Consider the following 21256-nt stretch of genomic DNA (forward strand, 5'->3'; position numbering starts at 1 on the left):
AAGGGCCGCTAGTAAAGCAAGTAGGGGCTCCTGAGGAAAGGGAAATTGCTGACCCACAAAAAAGCGGAACGAACCATAAGCCTGGCGCTCGCCCACCTGGGTTTCTCGAAAAGCTAGAGCCGGGGATGGGGGGTGGGAGGGAAGCTTGAGGAAGACCCTATTACCCAATTTGTTCCTCACTGGTCGCCTCTGTTGAAATCTTGGCTTCCCATATATAAGAAGGTGCACAGAGACTTTAACCCTCAGTAGAGAGGCTAGGAATCTAGAATGTAATGCTTCAGCCCTTAGCTTGGGGCTTCCGGTTTCCTTAAGCTTCGAAGGCGTGGTCATTCAGGGTCGCGATTGCACCTCTCGCCGCCTCCGCCCCGCGATTTCTCTGGGAGTTCCGATCTCTTCGCCCGCACTGGAGGGGTTCCGAGGGTCCGAGCGCCCGGAACTGGACGCTCCCCTGTGAAACAGTGGAGAGAGAAGGCCAAACGAGCTCAGCCTCAATTACGAGCAGTCTTCAGTCAGAGGTTGTGGAAGTTAAGACGGAGGCCTTCTTAGGGCGTTTTCCTTAGAAACAGGGTTCAAAGGAAGATGTGTTAATTTCTCACGGCATCTTCCTCGCTGTTCCCCGCCCCTCGCCGGCTGCCGGGACTTTGTGGAGAGAGCCCAGCTCGAAGGGCATGGAGATGGCCCCTCCCTAGCCTGAGTAGTTTACCTCGTCTCTGCACCCCTAGGCGGCGCTGCGCTCCTCTGCACCGACCAGCTCCGCTTTCCCAGACGGCTGCCAAGCCTCCAGTCCCGAGAGTTTAGCTTCCAGCCCGTCAGCCCGGGGCAATTCCAGTATATTCAAGAGGCAGAACGTCGGCGGTCTGTGCACCTCGAGTCCGCTTCGGCGGGAGGCCGGCTCTTGCTCTCTACCACAGTTCGTGCTCTCCGGGAGTCCGGAGCATGGTTCTGGGTCACTGCTGGTGGAGCGGGGACGCCAAGAGGGAGGAGGATGGTGGGCTGGAGGGTGGCGGTTCTATGTCTGTGGGTCTCCTGCTGCTCTGCCGCCAGACAGCTGGAATACTCAGTGTTGGAGGAGACCGTGCGGAGCGTAGCTATAGGTAATGTTTCCGCGGACTTGGGGCTGTCAGCGGCCACTCTACGCTTGCGGAACTTTCGCTTACTTTCCAGCCTCCGCGAGCCCTACTTCGGGGTGGATCTGGCCAGCGGTAGCTTGGTGGTCCGAGAGCCGGCAGACCGCGAACGGCTGTGCGGGACTAAAGCTGCCTGCGTCTTGACCTATGAGCTGGTGCTGGAGGACCCGCTGGAGCTACACAAGATGCGAGTTCACGTCGTGGACATCAACGACAACTCTCCTGTCTTCCCTGCCGGCGACGTGCAGCTGCACATCCCCGAGTTCCTGTTGCCTGGAGCCCGCTTTACTCTTCCCAATGCCCTAGATGCGGACGAGGGAAGCAACGGTGTCCTGACCTACACCCTGAGCCCCAGCCAGCACTTTCGCTTGATCATGGGGTCGCGAGTCGACGGCAGTGAATACCCGGAGTTGGTATTAGAGAAAGCGCTGGATCGGGAGCAGCGTGCCACCCACCAGCTACTGCTCACCGCTAAGGATGGAGGGCAGCCCGCGCGCTCCGGAGAAGCACAAGTTACCATCATAGTGGTGGACACAAACGACAATGCGCCTGTATTTGAGCGCACAGTATACCGTGCCAAGGTACCAGAGACTGCCCCGAACGGGACTTTGTTATTACGAGTTCAGGCCTCGGACCCGGATGAAGGCTCCAATGGGGAAATCCGGTACTCCTTAAGCAATAGCACGATGGTGGAGCTGCGACACTACTTTCACGTGCACCCTAGAAATGGGGAAGTGCGGGTAGCTGCTTCACTCGGTCTACCTGAAACGTTGTTGGAAGCATACATTGAGGCGAGGGATGAGGGTACCTTCGGTCTAGCTAGTACTGTCAAACTGCTGGTGGAAGTGACTGATGTGAATGATCATGCCCCTGAGGTGAACCTCCTGACTCTATCCAGTTCAGTTTCTGAGGACGCAGCCCCTGGCACAGTGATTGCTCTCTTCAGTCTAAAGGACGAGGACCTCGGTCCCAATGGTAAGGTCTTTTGTAGCATGTCCAGTGGAGGCCCTTTTAAGCTGAAGGCTTCTTTTGACAACTACTACAGCTTGCTGACTGATGGGCCACTGGACCGGGAGCAGGTCAGCGAATACCATGTCCTGATTACTGCCTCAGATGGTGGCTCACCCCCACTGAGCACCCGCAGGACAGTGACTGTGTCTGTTGCTGATGTGAACGACAATTCACCAAATTTTGCTCAACCACAACAGGAACTTTTTGTGGCTGAAAACAATGATCCTGGGGCCTCTTTAGGCCATGTTTTTGCCCAGGATCCGGACCTAGGGGAAAATGGCCTTGTCTTCTATGAGCTGTTGGATATTATCTCTGAAAGGCAGACAGCCTCTAGCTTGGTGGCAGTAGAATCATCCAGTGGGGCTATCACTGCCAAAATTTCCTTTGACTTTGAGCAACTCAGGGGGTTTCACTTCCAAGTGGAAGCCCGGGATGGTGGCATTCCTCCCAGAAGTGCAGCAGTGACTGTGAACTTATTTGTGGTAGATAGGAACGACAATGCTCCAGTCATCCTGTTTCCCTTGCCCAGAAATGGCTCTGTTCCAGTGGAAATTGTGCCTCGCTCTGCCAGAACTGGACACTTGGTCACAAAAGTGGTAGCAGAGGATGCAGACAGTGGCTCTAATGCTTGGCTTTCCTACCATATTTTTCAGGCTTCTGATTCTAGCCTCTTCAGAATTTCAGCCAATATGGGAGAACTTCGTACTGCTCGCTTCATTCTTCCCACTGATGCAGTTAAACAGAGGGTGGTGGTAGTGGTTCGAGACCATGGAGACCCCTCACTTTCCTCTTCTGTCACATTAGGTATACTGTTGAGCAACTTTGCCCCTCAGGTCCTTCCAGACTTTGAAGATACCTGGCAAAGAGGAGGCCACCTTTCCACCCAGAACCTGTATTTAGTAATTGCCCTGGCCTCTATTTCCTTTTTATTTCTGGGGTGCTTACTTTTCTTTGTGTGCATCAAGGTGAACCAGAGCCCAGCTTGTTGTTCTCAAAGCTGCTGTCGCTCCTCAGAAGAGCTGAGGCAAGGGAGGAAGATGGCTTCAAATCCTTGTATGACATCAGCCACGATAGATGTCACTACAGTTGAGAGACTTTCTCAGACCTATCTCTACCGGGCCTCTCTAGGACTTGGTTCTGATAATAACAGTTTGCTGTTGCGTGGGGAATACAGTGCTGCTGACCTGAGAAATCTGGCTACTGGGGTAGGACTGAATTTGCCAATATCCTGCATTCACATTCGGAATAGGAAAGGGGATCACGTAAATGTCAATGCCATGGTAAGCAAATCTTGAGGGATTTGATTCCCTTGCCCAGGAGATGGCTGCTAGCTATGTTCTGAAATGCTTCTTAGATGAGCCTTCAGCAACATTTAATCCATTGAATTGAACACTCCTGCTTAGCACCCCCATGCTAAGAATTCTGGGAGTATAAAAATATTAAAAGACTGTCCTTGGCCTCAAGGAGTTTATAGTTTATTTCTGAGAAACAAGGGTAAGAAATTTAAGCCTATTAAAGAACAATAAAAGTAATCTAGTATACAGGACTAAAATTAGAAATAAGGCACCAAAGTTTCTGGTACAGGAAATAAATGACTGGGGATGTCTTTAATTCCTTTTATGAACTTATTCAAGGAATTATTTAAAGCATAAACCCCTTCATTAAAAAAAAACATTTTGAGCAACAGATGTGTAAGGCATTTTTTAAAAAAGTTTATTTATTTATTTTGAGAGAGAGAGAGGCAGAGGGAGAGAGAGAATCCCAAGCAAGCTTGGTGCTGTCCGCAGAGAGCCTGACGTGAGGCTCAATCTCACAAACCATGAGATCATGACTTGAGCCAAGATCAAGAGTCAGACCCTTAATGGACTGAGCCACCCAGGTGTCCCAGATATGGGTAAGGCATTCTGATACCAAAAATGGGAATGAAAAATATGCAAGAGTCTTTACATTACATAAGCATAGTATCATGGAAGATGAGGCATTTGCCCAAACCATTACAATACATGATTTGACAATGATAACCTAAAAAATGTAAAAATAAATTGCAATGGATGTTCAAAGGGAGAGAGAGACTGTGAGAGAACATCTGGGAAGGGAGGAGGAGGAAATCAGAAGAGGAATTGTGGTAGAGATGGCATTTGAATTAGATCCTGAATGATACACCATTTAATAAAATGGCAACATATTTTCTAGGTCATACTTTTTAAATAAATGCCATTTTTGCATAGTAGTCTTTTTTGAGAATGGCACTCTGAAACATAGCTAATGATAGCTCCACACAGTGTTTCTAAGTATATGGAAATTATAAGCATGTCTCAGAATACCTGTTTGTACTGATAGAAAATGAAACCATTGGGTATAGGACTTGACAACCTTTTATTTTACATTTTATTGATATATTTCACAAAGAAGAAAGAGTAGTAATTGTTTTTAAAATTTTAATTCCAGTGTGATTAATATACAGTGTCATATTCATTTCAGATGTAAAATATAGTGATTCAACAATTCCATTTATTACTTATTGTTTGAAAGAGGAGTAATTGTTGTGTCAGAAACATTTGTGTATTCAAGGTGCACTTGCCATTCAAAGTCCATTCAACTTGGATTTAATTTTCTTATTATTTTAGAAGCCAATATACTTTAAAATAAGTAAATGCTATATTTGAAAGTAATGCATGTAGTAAAAGTTAAATTATTCAAATACTTAAATTTATCCTTAGTGGCCCTTTGCATTTCAAAAACTTATCAAATAGAGTGAGGACAGTCTTCAGCAATTTTACAGTATTACTTTCTGATTTTTCATAGAGATCATTGATAAAAGGGAAGGAGGTATGCAGAAATTAGGAAAGGGAATGGAGGATTCCTTGTTTTATGATTCCAGGTAATAGGGGAAAAGTAAGTTATAAGTTAGTTATTCTTCAAATGATGATGTTAACTGAAAATAAAATAGATTTATATGCATTATAATTTTGCATATTTTATGTTTCACATGGCATAAGTGCTTGCTGAATGAAAGAATAAATACATTTGTGAATGGATGAATTGGGTGTTAATGTAGATGGAAGAGTTCAACATCGAGAACAAAGATTTAACTTACTTTTCCACTTTATGTGTATATATATTTAGCAGTTTAAAGATCTCTTTCAAATATATTATTTCAATGATTATTTTCTTCCTCATATATAGTAGTGAAACAACATTAACAGTGGGATTTTCTGGTCCTAGAAAAACCTCAATACTGTGTCTGACACTAAATATGATCACAGTTCCTATAGATGACAAAGTGATTAGTAGGGACACACATGTTTATACTGTGAAAGTTGCAGCAAATACAAATGAAAATGTAGTTAATTTTAAGACAGAAAATTGGTGCATTGTAATGTTAATATTTCAGGTATCAAAACAATGTATAAACTCTCTTCCTATCAAGAAAATGCATCATTTATTTTATTTCACTGCTTTCTATAACAAATAGAGATGAGAATACTGAAGTTTGGGAATCTGAATGTTTGGCAGTCAGGTATTGTTTGAGAAACACATTTTGAGCAGACTTAAAAGAAATGGATCTGGAAGTTGGAAAATTATTTAAAAGGAGGAATATAGCTAGTAACAGAGGAAAATATCCCTTGCCACTGAATTTTTAAACTTATATGAGTGACAGTAACAAAGATAGACTGTTCATACATGCAGGAATACTGTGCCATCCCATTTGTCTACCTGCACAATCTTTTTCCATCAATGTTGATATTTCAAGTCATAGGTAGTCCATTGCCTGCTAATAATTTTTGTGTACTAGATATTTCCTTATATATAAAGAAAGTATAATGTATAAGAACATGAATAAAATAACTTCTAGAAAGCTGGAGTATTTGTAATTCACCCAGGCATTTTATTATTGACTTCTTCCTATCCAATTGCATATCGATCCAATCTTGATTCTTTAGAACAGAATGTTTGTCATAGTGTTCGCTGAATGCCGTAATACCAACTACAGAATTCTAGAAATAAAATATTTACTGCTTGATTTTATAAAACAAAAATCCTTTGAAAAGAATACAATTTCATAATAATTTTAACTGTGTGCCTGAGTCATAAAGAATCTCGTTTAGGGGCACCTGGGTGTTTCAATCAGTTGTGTCTAACTTCAGCTCAGGTCATGATCTCACGGTTTGTGGGTTGGAGCCCCGCGTCGGGTTCTGTGCTGGCAGCTCAGAGCCTGGAGCCTGCTTTGAATTCTGTGTCTCCCTCTCTCTCTGCCCCTCTCGTGTTCACACTCTGTCTCTCAAAAATGAATAAATGTTAAAAAAATTTTTTATTAAAAAAAGGAATCTCGATGTATATATATTTATATTTTTTTCAAATACTAAGCCCTTCTTTTTTACTTAAGTTTTTATTTTAATTCCAGTGTAGTTAACACAGTGTTGTACTAGTTTCAAGTGTACAATATAACGATTTAACAATTCCATACATCATCCATTACTCATGATGACAAGTGCACTCCTTAATCCTCATCACCTATTTGACCATCCCCCCACCCACCTCCCTCTGGTAATCATCAGTTTGTGCTCTATAGTTGAAAGTCTGTTTCTTGGTTTCTGTCTCCCTCTCTGTCTCTGTGTTTTTCCTTTGCTCATTTGTTTTGTTTCTTAAATTCCACATGTGCATGAAATTATTTCGTATCTGTCTTTACTGACTTATTTAGCTTAGCATTATACTCTCTAAATACCGAGTCCTTCTGTCTTGTTTTAGTTTACAGTGTGTATTAACATATTTTACAGTACTAAAGTCTGTCAGTTTAGGAAATTCAGGAAAACATTTTTATCTTTATTTCTCGTATTAATAATACTTTATAGATATAAACAAAATTGATGTACTATGCAACAAGTAGACAACATGTGTCTCATGTTAGTTTTTTGTAAGATTTGTGATGGGCCCTTTAATTTTTTTTAGGTTGGTTACCTAACCTAACATGTTACCTCGGAGATGTACATTTCTGCCTATCATTTAAAATTCATTGCATTGGCTAATTTTTTAGATAATAAATATTAATGTAGCAAAAAATTTACAACAGTGAACAACTGGCTTTATTAAATATTCCACATGAAAATTATAGTGAACATATCAGTGTTATGTTAGTGTATTGTTCTTCTGTAACTGAAGCAGTTTGTCCATTGCCAGGATGTATATGTAGGGTATACAATATTTCTCCTCCTGTGCAGTGTCATTTGTTTACAGAGTGGTAGAATGTTTTTGACATTCTAGGTGTTTTTATTTATTAAAATATATGCCATTAGCAGACTTTCCCATAGGTTGATTAGATATTTCCTCATATCTATTTTGACTTTTAAACTGATAATTGACTTAGAAAATCTTTAGAGTGCTGTAACTAAGGAAGCTTGCAGAGCATATGAAATACATATGGATTAAAAAAACTATGTAGACAGTACAATAGAATTTATTGTATAATAGAGAAACCTCAAACTAGTAAAAGGGAAGGAAAAGAGCTTAATAACTTGAGGAAACAGTAGGAAAAAGCAATGCCTGGGAAATGTATCAATGGGGAAATTTTAACAACATGTCTGATAATGTTAATATCTATTAATGTGTGTTGCCTTAAATATTTACAGTTAGAGGGAAACAATTATATTCCAGAGACTAAATATGTTTTGCTGGGTTGGAGTGAAGATGGATTAAGTCTTAAAGAGACTTTTACATTTCTCAAATGGGGATAATAGGAATATCAGAAATAATTAACATTTGGAAGAATGTCAAGTGAATGTGGATCACAGCCTAGGGTTCTGACTGAAGTATTAAGGGAAGTAAGGAGTTTATTGGTAAAGATTATTCTTAAAAACAACAACTAAATCATAAAAGTAGTTACTTTTTTCCCAATTTTAACTGACAAGATGAGAATGGTTTAGGATATAAATAAGGTACATGTCTCTTTTATTCTGCGTTTATGAAAAAGAAGAGAATTAGGATAACAATTTCCTTCTCAAGCTATAAACACAGAAGGTCATTATATATTCATCTGGAACTTGTCTTTCAATCTGGGAATGAATATGCAATCACATATTCTCTCTCCTGTGCTTCAGAGAAAGAGAAAAAAACTTTTCTGTCACATCCCCAAATCTTGGCTGTTCTAGAACCATCTGGTTGCCATCTACATATATACTGTTTTCATAGCAGAAGTGTAATGGCACACCCTCAGAAATGTATTCTCTGAATTCATGCACATTATGGTTATTCTTTAGAATCTTTAAGCAAAGATTACAGCTGTTTTGTTTAGTCTCAAAATGATGTTCATACAAAATAAAAACAACCAGTTAAGACATCTTCATAATGGGGTTTTGCATCCATACTTACCACTCAAGATAGGCTTGTCATTTTCCTTTCTTATAAGGATTTGATGTCAAGGTTATGCTGGCCCTATTAAACAGGTTCAAAGTATTTTTTCTCTCTCCTCTTTTATATTCTCTGAACATGTTTATTAAGATTGGTGATATTTCTTTCTTAAATATTTAGTAGAATTCGCTAGCGATATTCTCCGTGCCTTAGTTTTCTTTGTGGGGAAGTTTTAAGTCATGAAATTAAATTTTTCCATTAGTAATAGAATTATTTATATTTTTACTCTCCTTGCTTTTTTTTATGAACTGTCTTTTCCAAAAATATGTTAATGTCATCTAAGCTTTCAAATTTTGGTATGAAGTTGTTTATAGTGTCCTCTTATGATCTTAAAAAACATTTTTTATAGAAGTACAATTAAAATACAGTATTATGTTAATTTCAGGTGTATAACATAATGACTCCACAATTCTATATATTACTCAGTGCTCATCATAAGTGTGGTCCCCATCGGTCACCAATGTTGCTACCATCTTAATGACTATATTCCCTATACTATGCTTTTCATCTTCATGACTTATTTATTTTCTTACTGGAAATATACACCTCTTAATCCTCATTATCTATTTCACCCATCTCTCCATCCACTTCCCCTTCGGAAACCACCAGTTTGTTTTCTTTATTTAAGAGGCTGGTTTTTGTTTGTCTCTTTTTCCCTTTGTTCATTTCTTTTGTTTCTTAAATTCCACATATGAGTGAAATCATATGTTATTTGTCTTTCTTTTACTTATTTCACTTAACATTATACCTCCAGGTCCATCCATGCTGTTGCAAATGGCAAGATGTCATTCTTTTTTATGGCTGAGTATATATGACATCTTTATCTGTTTATCTATAGATGGTTATTTGGGTTGCTTCCATATCCTGGCTATTGTAAAGAATTGTAAATAATGCTGCAATAAACATAGGGTTGCATATATCTTTTTGAATTAGTGTTTTCATTTTCTTTTTTTTTAAGTTTATTTTGAGAGAGAGCACGTGCATGCAAGCAGGGGAAGGGCAAAGAGAGAGGGAGAGAGACAATATCAAGAAGGCTCCACACTATCAGCATGGAGCCCAACGCAGGGCTCAATATCATGACTATCACCTTAGCCGAAATCAAGAGCCATATGCTTAACTGATGAGCCCAAGTGTGCTGCAGTGCTTTCATTTTCTTGGGGTTAATTCCCAGTAGTAGAATTGCTGGATCATACAATATTTATTTATTTATTTATTTATTTAAAATTTTTTTAATGTTTATTTATTTTTGACAGAGAGAGAGCACATGAGTGGGAGGGGCAGAGAGAGATGGAGACACATAATCTAAAGCAAGCTCCAGGCTCTGAGCTGTTAGCACAGAGCCAGATGCAAGATTATGACCTGAGCAGAAGTCGAAGCTTAACTGACTGAGCCACCTAGGTGCCCCATATGATATTTATATTTTTAATTTTTTGAGAACCTTCCATACTGTTTTCCATAGTGGCTGCACTTATTTTCATTCCCAGTAGCAGTGCACATGGATTCTTTTCTCTCCACATCCTTACTAACACTTGTTATTTCTTGTCTTTTAATTCTATCTATTCTGACAGGTATAAGGTGATATCTCATTGTAATTTTGATTTGTAATTTCCCTGGTGATCAGTGATGTTGAACATCTTTTTCATGTGTCTGTTGGTCATTTGTGTCTTTGGGAAAATGTCTATTAAGGTCCTCTGCCCATTTTTATTTATTGGTTTATTTATTTACTTTATTTTTATTTTTATTTTTATTTTTTTTTCAGTTTTTAAAACAAGCTCTAGCCAATTTTATTAACGAAAAATTTTACGTGATTTACTTTTCACCAGTCTGTTCTGGCATGCTTCGAATGATATCAGAATCACCTGGATCATTAATAGCCAGTGTGCACACTCTGTAGTATTTCCCACACGCTGTGCCCAATTCAATATTATTGCCGCTGTAGTGACGGACACCAGTTTTGGCCAACATAGCATAGTATTCTATTTCAGACTTCCTCAAGGCTGGGCAGTTGTTGGTGAGGATGACCAGTTTCGCTTTGCCATGTCTGATCATTTTCAGAGTCTGCTTGTACCCCAACACGTACTTCCCACTTTTCATAACGAGTTGGAGCCTAGAGTTGATGGACTCCAGCGACTTTTTCATCTTCTTTGTGGCCACCATCTTCCTGCCTTAGGTGCGGGGCGGACCCAACCAGAGGCAACAGCCAAAATGGCCGAGAGAGAGAAAGGCACTTTATTTTTATTTTAAGTTTATTTATTTTTACACCCAACGTGGGACTTGAACTCACAACCCCAAGATCAAGAATTGTATGCTCCCTTGACTGAGCCAGCCAGGCACTCCCCCTCTGCCCATTTTAAATCAAATTATTATTGTGGGGTGTTGAGTTGTATGAGTTGTTTATGTATTTTGGATATTAACCCCTTATTGACTATGTCATTTGCAGCTGTCTTCTCCCATTTAGTAGGTTGCCTTGTCATTTTGTTGATGGTTTCCTTTGCTGTGCAAAAGCTTTTTGTTTTGGTATAGTCCCAGTAGTTTCTTTTTGCTTTTTTTTTCCTTGCCTGAGGCGATTCATCTAAAAAAATGTTTGTAGAGCTGATGTCAAAGTGCTTACTGCCTATGTTTTCTTATAGGAATTTTATGCTTTCAGGTCTCACATTTAGGTCTTTAATTCATTTTGAGTTTATTTTTGTGTATGGTTAAGAAAGTGGTTCAGTTTCTATCTTTATTGTAGAAAAAAAAATCAATGAAACCAGAAGCTGGACCTTTGAAAAGATAGACAAAATTGATAAACCTTTAGCCAGACTAATCAAGAAAGAAGAACAAAGCTGCTAGTGTCCCAATCCCGGATTGCAAGATATACTACAAACCTGTAGCAATCAAAACAGTATGTAGTACTGGCACAAAAATAGACACACAGATTAATGGAACAGAATGGAGAGCTCAGAAATAAGCCCATGCTTATATGATAAATTAATCTATGACAAAGGAGGCAAGAATATACAATGGGAAAAAGACAAGTCTCTTCAACAAATGCTGTTGGGAAAATTGGATGGCTTTTTCATTCATTTTGAAGAGAATGTCTGCTGTTTGGTATTACAGATATCCAGGTTCATCTTGTAAACTTCTTGTCTCAGACCTGGAATTAAGCATTTGTCAAGGATCCTTCAGTATTTTTTGTGCGCCGTGATATTTAGAGATAGAATCTTGACAACAGGTGTGCTTATTGCTACAGTGTTGAGTCAGTGTTTTAGGTACTTTTAGTTACTGAGCTAAGGGATGTCCATTTTTTAAAAAAATATAAAAGGCATAACAAGTTTTTTTTTTAATTTTTTTAATGTTTATTTATTATTGAGAGACAGAGATGGAGCGTGAGTGGGGGAGGAGCAGAGAGAGAGGGAGACACAGAATCTGAAGCAGGCTCCAGGCTCCGAGCTGTCAGCACAGAGCCTGACGTGGGGCTCGAACTCACAAACCCACAAACCGGGAGATCATGACCAGAGCCGAAGCCGGACGCTTAATCTACTGAGCCACCCAGGTGCCCCAAGGCATCACAAGTTTATACTAATCTGTCTAATTCCAATTCATCACTCTAAGACTTTTACTTAATTCCATCAATTTTACATTTGTGTCTCCTTTCTTCCACAATAAAAATCCCAGTTTTCATTTGTATCAACATAATTACTCATTTGTTACCCCACACTACTCAAAAAACAGAAAACAATACCAGCACTAAACCAACAATATGATTACAGTATCAGTTTAATATTTTTGTCATTATTTTCACTTGGAGGGTATATCCCACTAGGCACATATAAATTATTGTGTTTTAAAGTTTTGGGATGGGGGGGCACCTGGGTGGCTCAGTTTGTCGGGCGTGGGACTCTTGGTTTTGGCTCAGGTCATGATCCCAGGGTCATAGGATTGAGCCCCACATTGTGCTCTGTGTTGACAGTGCAGAACATGCTCGGGATTCTGTCTCCCTCTCCCATGCTTTCCCTCTCCCTCTTTCTCTCTCTCTCAAAAATAAATAAAAAATAAACTTAAAAAAAAAGTATTTTAGCGGGTGCCTGAGTGGCTCATTTGGTTAAACATCCAGCTCTTGATTTCAGCTCAGGTCATGATCTCACCGTTTGTGAGATCAAGTTCCGAGTCTGGCTCTGTGCTGACAGCATGAGATTTGCTCTCTCTCTGAGATTTTCTCTCTCTCTCTCTCTTTCTGCCCCTTCCTCACATGCATTTTCTCTCTCAAAATAAATAAACATTTAAAATATCTTGGAGTAGTTCATCTCTGTGTAGGTAAGCTGCCAAACACATACAGAGTTAGGTTCATTTGTTTTGAGTTACTTTCAAATTTAGGCCTGGAAGTAATATTACACTGTATGTTAACTAACTAGAATTAAAAAAAAACTTTTAAAAACTCAGGCTTGTTTTTTAAAACTTCATTTTCTTTTATAGCTATGTGAAATGTTACAATGGTTCTAAAATTCATAAAAGAAAGTATATTTAGAGAAGTCTAGTATTTACTATGCCTGTTCCTCCACTCTAGTCTTTCTTCTTTTTTAAAAAAAAAAAATCATTTTTACGTTTATTTATTTTTGAGAGACAGAGAGAGACAGAGCACAAGTGGGGAGGGGCAGAGAGAGAAGGAGACAGAATCCGAAGCAGGTTCCAGGCCCAGAGCTGTCAGCACAGAGCCCAACGCGGGGCTCGAACCCACAAGCCATGAGATCATGACCTGAGCTGAAGTCGGACGCTCAACCGACTGAGCCACCCAGGTGCCCCAAGTCTTATTTTCTTCTTATAGGTAATCAAATTTTATGATTTATCCTTCTATTATTCCTTTTTAAATGCATATATAAGTGTATATATATTATATATATAGACACATTTATATGTATTTATACATATAAACGTATATATATTTTAAATATATATATATATATAAATATAAGCAAATGTGTATGTGTGTATATCTTTTTAGGATAAATTATAACATACGAAAACATACTCTTCTCCACTTTGGTTTATTCACTGAAAAACATATACTTGTGGGGTGCCTGGGTGGCTCAGTCGGTTAAGTGTTTGACTTCTGTTCATGTCATGATCTTGTGGTTTTGAGCCTGCATGATGCTCTGAGATGATAGTGCAGAGCAGAAACTGCTTGGGATTCTGTCTCTCCCTCTGTCTCTGCCCCTTCCCCACTCCTTCTTTCTCTCTCAAAAATAAACATGTATATAGATGTATATCTATCTATAGATATAGATAGATATGTATATAGATAGATATACATCTATATATAGATATAGATAGATATATAAACTTGCGATCACTCCATAGGAGTATATAGAGCTACTCTATGTTTCTTAATGATGTCTTTTGATTAACAGGAACTCCTAATTTTAATGAGATCTAACGAAATCTAGTGCATTTTCTTTTTTACTTGGTACTTTTTCTATCCTTTTAACGAAAATGTAGCCTACTTCAAGGTCATGAAGATATGTTCCTATATTATCTTCTAGAACATTGCTGTCCAATGGGACTTTCTGTATGTTGGAAATTTTCTATATCTGCATATATAGGACATATGACTACTGAGCACTTGAAATGTGGCTAGTGAAACTGTGGGACTGAATTTTTAATGTTCCTAAATTTAATTTGAGCTTCAGTTTAAATAGCCATATTCGATTAGTGGTTGCCATAGTTCCAGCAGCTTTCTTGTTTTAACATGCACATTAAGAATCTTAATCCATCTGAAGTTGTATTTTTGTGTATGGTGTAATGTTGGAGCTGAGATTAATTTTTTCCATGTAAAAATCCAGCTGAATTTTCTACATACACAGCACCACTTAATAAAAAGACCATACTTTTCTTGCTATTCTGTAGTGCCGCCTTTGTCATAAACCAAATGACTGTATAGTTGTACCTATTTCTAGACTTTCATTCTGTTTTAGTGGTGTAGTCCTATATTCTTGTGCCGATACCATTCTGTGTTGATACGCACTGATATACAATTGTGTAAGTTTTTCTAGCTTGTTCTTTTGCCTCCTGATTAATTTAGTTATTTTCGGCCCTTTGCAGTTCTACGTAAATTGTGAATCATCGTGTTAATTTCTACCCCAGAAAACTCTGCTCATATTTTAATTGGTGTTACATTGAATCTGTAGAAACTATGAGGCATATTCCCATTTTGACAAACTTTTACTTGGATTTTTATTTACTGTGTAAAAAATAAGGGATTTATTAACACAATGATAATATGTACATAAACATCTGGTCTACTAACATGATATATCTTTCTATTTATTTTTTTCTCACTGTTTATATGTGTTTATGTGTGTATATAGAGATATTTTTGTACAACTTCATTAAATATTTGATATTTTGATATAATTTTAAATGGCATTTAAAAAATTTCATTTTATAATTGTTTTTGTTGCAGGTATATAGATATAAAACTAATTTTTGTATTACGTTTATATCCAGGGTCCTTGCTAAATTTTATTTTGAAATGTCACATTTTTATATTATTTTATATTTTCTATAGACACTGTTTGCCATTTCCAATACTCTTAGTTTTATTTATTTATGTTTTAACTTTCTAATCATATTGTTTCCTTGTTTTATGGTTTGGTGGCATTGCTGAATTGAAGTGATAATAGTCTTGTCTTAATCCTGTCTCAGACAGAAAGTTTTTTATATTTAATATGAGATACATTTTGTTCCAGAGGTCTTTTGTCGGGTTAAGGAAGCTTCCTTCCCTTTCTAATTTAACTAAGGGATTTTTAAAAAATTATGAATGGGTATTAAATTTATCATATATTTTTCTGTTTAAGTGATCATATGATATCCTTTTATTTTATTCAAATCATGAATTATATTGGTTGATTTATTAATGATAAACCAATATTACATTCTTGGAATAAACCCTGGTTGGTTGTGATATATTATCCTTCTTTATATCATTGGATTTCGTTTCCCAATATTTTGCTTAGAATTTTAAAAATCTGTGTTTATGATAGAAATTGGTTTGTAATTTTCCATTCTTCTAATCTTTTTGTCAGGGTTTGGTATCAAGGTTATGCTGGCCTCTTATAGTAAGTGGAGAAGTTTTACCTCTTTTTCAATTCTTTGGAAAGTTTGTTTAAATCATTTTTTTCTCCCATAAATGTTTGGGAGAATTCAGAATTAAGCCTTATTAGATTAGAGTTATTTTCATGAAAATGTTTTTAATTACAAATTCAGTATCTGCAGTAGGTTTAAAACTATACAAATTTTAAACTTCTAGTTGTATAGTTTTGCAAATTGTTTTTTTTCAATAAATTTGTGCATTTATAAAGTAATATATAGGCTTAAAGCTATTCATTATATTTCTCATTATTTTAATGTAGTAGAAACCATAATGTTTTTTTTTTTACATTTCTCATTTTGTATTTTTGCTTTCTTTTTTTTGAAATAAAGTATGCCATAGCTGTATTGATTTTATTAGTTTTTTTAATAATTTTTTTTGACAGCCAGAAAATAAGACTTATTACCTTTATTTTTTATTTTTTTAATGTTTATTTATTTTTGAGAGAGAGAGAGAGAGAGAGAGAGAGAGAGAGAGAGAGAATGTGAGCAGGGGAGGGGCAGAGAGAGAGGGAGACACAGAATCCAAAGCCAACTACTGGCTCTGAGATGTCAGCACAGAGCCCAATGCTGGGCTCAAACCTATGATCTGAGAGATCATGACCTGAGCTGAAGTTGGACACTTAACTGAATGAGCCACCCAGGTACCCTAAGACTTATTACCTTTATTTTATTTTCTATTTTTAAGACTTATTACCTTTAAATGAGCAATAGCAAGACTGACAACTGAACTCTCAAAAAAAAAAAAAAATTGGAAGCCAGAAGACAATGAAATGACATCTTTAAAGGGCTTAAAGAAAACATCTGCAAACTTAGAATTTTATGTTCAGCAAAAAATATTCTTCAAAAAGGAAAGTAAATGAAAATATTTTCAAATGAACCCAAACTGAGGAAATATATCCCAAGCAGATCTTCACTGAGGTAGATAGTAATTTCTTTAGGTATACATAAAATATTTCTAAGTAGAAGCATGAGAAATATAGGAAGGAAGGGAATGAAGGGAGGGAGGGAACAAAGAAGGAAGCAATGGAGGTAAATATTTACGGAATATAACAAAACTAAAATATAGTAGGATTTAAAATATAAAACGAATTCAAGTATATGAGAACAATAATGTGTTCTTATATCTAGAGAAAGGTAAATAGAATTAACGGATTTAATAGAATTGAAATTTAATAGAATTAAAAGAATCTAAGGCCATTATATCATTCCAGAAGTCAAGGATGCATTTATATCTTCTAGGTTAATCCATTTAAAATATTAAAAGAATTGGGGCGCCTGGGTGGCTCCGTTGGTTAAGCGTCCGACTTCGGCGCAGGTCATGATCTCGCGGTTCGTGAGTTCGAGCCCCGCGTCGGGCTCTGTGCTGACAGCTCAGAGCCTGGAGCCTATTTCAGATTCTGTGTCTCCCTCTCTCTCTCTGACCTTCCCCCGTTCATGCTCTGTCTCTCTCTGTCTTAAAAGTAAATAAACGTTAAAAAAATGAAAAAATAAATAAAATAAAATATTAAAAGAATATGAGACCAAAAAGTTATTAATGGGGTTATAATAGGATAAAAATATACTTAATTAATCTATGAAAAGGCCAGAAAGGGGGAAAAAGACAAATAAGAACAGATGGGATTTAAAAAAAAAGTGGTAAAATGACAGATTTAAATTGAAGCATATCAGTAGTTACATTAAATGTAAACAGGCTAAACATTCCAGTTAATGAAGATGGTCAGACTGGTTAGAAATTAAACAACCATATGTCATTTATCAGAGACATACCTTTATTAAAAGGATAAAGAAAGGTTGAGGGGCGCCTGGGTGGCTCAGTTGGGTAAGTGTCTGACTTTGGCTCAGGTCATGATCTCACAGTTTGTGGGTTCAAGCCCCACGTTGGGCCCTGTGCTGACAGCTCAGAGCCTGGAGCCTGCTTCAGATTCTGTGTCACCCTCTCTCTCTGCACCTCCCCTGCTTGCACTCTGTCTCTCTCTGTCTCTCTCTCAAAAATAAATAATAAACATTTAAAAATTTTTTAAAAAGGTTGAAAGTAAAAGGATGGAAAGAGATTATACTATGCAAATACTTATCAAAAAGAAACTGTATACAGTATTTGCTATACAAATATCACTTATAGTAGACCTTAAGACAAGAAACCTAATAGATATAAATAGGGACATTATATAATGAGAAGAGGGTCAGGAAGTTAAAACAATAATAAATTGCATCCTACACGTTTTAATAATAATTATTAGGTTATCTTGCCTTAGAACACCTGAGCAACTTGAGTGTTTACCCGGGGAAAATGTTGGGGTTTTCTCCTAAAAATCCTTTTGGTTTTTACAAGTATGTTGAAGCTCTGTAGCTTATTTCCTCTTAATTTTCCTATTTCCTCATAGTTGTGAAGTGAGATGTTAGAACTATATCTATTTCTTTTAATCATCTATTCCACTGTATAGTTCCTAAACTCTGTATAGTTTCCACTCCAGAAACATCCGTTTGTGCTCTCAGCTTCTAATATTGTCTTATTCTTTCCATTGATGATTGTGATTAAAAATGTTGTCTTTTTAGGGGCTCCTGGGTGGCTTAGTTGGTTAAGCATTCCACTCTTGATTTTGGCTCAGGCCATGATCTCCTGAGTTTGAGCCCTGAGTTGGGCTCTGCACTGACATTGCAGAGCCTGCTTGAGATTCTCTCCCCTCTCCTCTCTGCCCCTCCCCAGCTCCTGTGCTCGAGCTCTCTTTCCCTGAAAAGAAATAAATTTTTAAAAATGTTTGTTTATTTATTTTGAGAGAGAGAGAGGAGAGAGAGAGGAGAGAGAGAGAGTGTGTGTGTGTATGTGCACAAAGAGAAGAGGTGGGGCAGAGAGAGAGGGGGAGAGAGGGAATCCCAAGCAGGTTCCAAGATGTCAGCACCGAGCCTTACTCCAGGCTTGATCCCACCAGCTGTGAGATCATGTCCTGAGTAGAAATCTAGAGTCTGGTGCTTAACTGACTGAGCAACCCAGGCACCCAAGAATATTGTCTTAACTTCTCTGCTGGATCTCCTGTAATTGTTGTAGGTCATGAATTATTCTCTGAGACATAATTCTCTTGGGTTCCTATTTCTAGCCATAGTTGGGTCTATTTTGGAAAATATTTAAAATAGTCCATCAGATCTAATAACGAATTGCAAGTTGTCAACTGACCCTTATTGTCTCAAGTCCCCAACTTAGTACCTACAAATAACATAGACACCCAGTAGGTTAATAACAGACCTAGTATTTTCATTCCTACTCTTTTGATTTGGAAAATGTCATATAATAGAGAAAAAGATTTTACATTTGGCTTCTTCTCTTAAAAAGAAGGACATATTCTACATCTCCATCGAAGCCCTAAAGGATACCTTCCTAAGGTTAACGGCAGCCTGAGTAAGATAGTTAGTAATTAAGGTGTTTAAGGTGAAATGCATCTCCCAAACACCTATTCTCTACCACCAAAGATTAAAGTATTGGGAAGATCTTAGCCATGCTGTCTGCATTTTGGTGCATTGTGAATCACAGTTAGTGATCTCTGATGCCTCTCAACTTTTATTCAACTAAAAATTAAATAGGTTTGAATTGTCATGATGCTCCTTGCGGCTCTGTGGAAAGAAACTTTTATTTTTATTTATTTATTTATTTATTTATTTATTTATTTATTTATTTCTGCAATGCAGGGCTTGAACTCATGACTCTGAGTTCAAGACCTGAGCTGAGATCAAGAGTCAGATGCTTAACCTGCTGAGCCACACATGTACCCCCAAAGGACCTTTTAATTTTGAGAGCATAAGCATTATCCTTTGCCTCTTACATTGTGTGCTTCAAAATCTATGACTCTTGGGTTCACAAATAGCTTATTCGTACTAATTTTTACCACCAATCAAGAAGATTTACTGTGTGTGTAATAAATGATGAGTTGGAAGTAGTTTATGTTCATATTTGTAGTTATGATATTCTGTATTCTATTTAGGTGAGCAAAGGGATAAATAATGAAAATTTAATCTATAGTTTAGATATATTTCAACTGCCATCTGCCTGATTCAGTTTTGCCTCTTCTCTGAAGTATGCTATCCATTTTCATTCTATAATGCATTTATAAATTAATCAATAGTTTATCTATTGTTCTCTTGAAATGTCCTACTGTAAGTGTTCCCTAGAGTATTTGATCAAATTTACTTTGAACTTTTTTCTCCTTTTTGTCTATATAATGACTGAATAGTCTCCTATTCAAAAGTTTACTGGGGGGGGGTATTTTTTCATTATTTGTTTATTTATTTATTTATTTATTTAATATTTGTTTATATTTTGAGAGAGAAAGAGAGAGAGAGGGAGGGGCAGAGGGAGAGAGAGAGAGAGAGAGAGAGAGAGAGAGAGAATCCCAAGCAGGCTCTGTGCTGGCAGCACAGAACCGGACACGGGGCTCAATCTCATGAACTGAATCGTGAGATCATGAAACTTGGGGGGTTTTAGAACACCAAGACAAGAAACTTAAATCAATTTTTGTGTTGGAAGATTTTGTTTTCTGTTTATAATGTCAGTAGAGTTTGTTTTACATCTAAAATAATACAAAAATTTTACACAGAAACTGTAAATCCCCAGAATCCCCCAAGGTATTAAGTAATCTAAATTTAGATAAGCTACTATATGCAGTTAAGGAAATGGAATAATTTCCATTTCCCCCATTGTCCTTTAAGGTTTTTATCAAGTACCTCAAGATAATTTAATCAGGATAAAAAACAAAAGGCCAGTATCCACATTGATCTAAACACCTTAAAATTGTATAGTGATAAACATAATGTATCTGGCTTTATTTTTATCAATTTTATTAAAGTATAGTTAACTAATATAGACTGCATCCATTTAGAGTATATGATTCAGTGAATTTTGATGATTGTATACAGTCTTGAAATCACCAGGAAGATCCAGAATATTTCCATCACCCTCAAAAGATTCCTTTTGTTCCTTTGCATTCATTCCCCTCCCTCTGTCCCAGGCCCCAAAGAACAACTGATCTCCTTTCTCTCACTATAGATTAATTCTATTTGGAATTGTATGGAATTGTTCAATGTGGGCTTTTTGTATCAGCCTTCTTTCACTCAGCATAATGAGTTTGAGATTGATTTATGTTGTTGTGTATATTCAGTAGTTCATTCCTTTCCATTGTTGAGTAGTATTTTCCATTGTATGGGTATATCACATTATTATCCACTTACCTGTTGATGGATCTTTGAGCTGTTTCCAATTTTTGGCTACTGTGAATAAGAGTTCTGTGTATGTTTGTGTGCAAGTCCTTTTATGAATATACGTTGTTTCTCTTTTATTTCTGTACTACTTGTGAGTACATTGATTGGGTTCTGTAGTGGATGTATGTTTTAAGGAACTGACAAACTGTTTAGCAAAGTATTTGCACCATTTTACATGTTCACTAGCAATGTATGGGAGTTTCAGTTGTTCCATAGGCTCACAAACATTTAATATTGTCAGTCTTTAATATTATCCATTCTAATGGGGGTGAACCATTATCTCATTGTGGCTTCAATTTGCATTTCCCTGAAGACTAATCATGTTGAGTGTTTTTTTAATG

The 21256-nt window shown here is 37.3% G+C and overlaps 2 protein-coding genes across 6 annotated transcripts in view; one reads left to right on the forward strand and one right to left on the reverse strand.

Annotated features, from left to right (window-relative positions):
* LOC125172886 (protocadherin alpha-C2) overlaps positions 1-21256 on the forward strand; it is a 174953-nt gene that overhangs the window by 83855 nt on the left and 69842 nt on the right. The window contains exon 1 of one of the 5 annotated variants that reach the window (XM_047871504.1): positions 986-3418. The exons of the other annotated variants lie outside the window; for them this stretch is intronic. Within the exon in view, the coding sequence (XP_047727460.1) occupies positions 986-3418 (2433 nt within the window). Of the gene's footprint in view, positions 1-985; positions 3419-21256 lie in introns of those variants that run through there. 5 annotated transcript variants of the gene reach the window in all.
* Positions 10303-10764, reverse strand: LOC125172942 (60S ribosomal protein L30-like). The gene has a single exon (XM_047871595.1). It carries the CDS (start codon positions 10698-10700, stop codon positions 10353-10355), a length of 348 nt encoding a protein of 115 aa, XP_047727551.1. The 5' UTR covers positions 10701-10764; the 3' UTR covers positions 10303-10352.

The sequence above is a fragment of the Prionailurus viverrinus genome, chromosome A1, assembly GCF_022837055.1.
Source record: "Prionailurus viverrinus isolate Anna chromosome A1, UM_Priviv_1.0, whole genome shotgun sequence".
Classification (NCBI taxonomy): domain Eukaryota; kingdom Metazoa; phylum Chordata; class Mammalia; order Carnivora; family Felidae; genus Prionailurus; species Prionailurus viverrinus.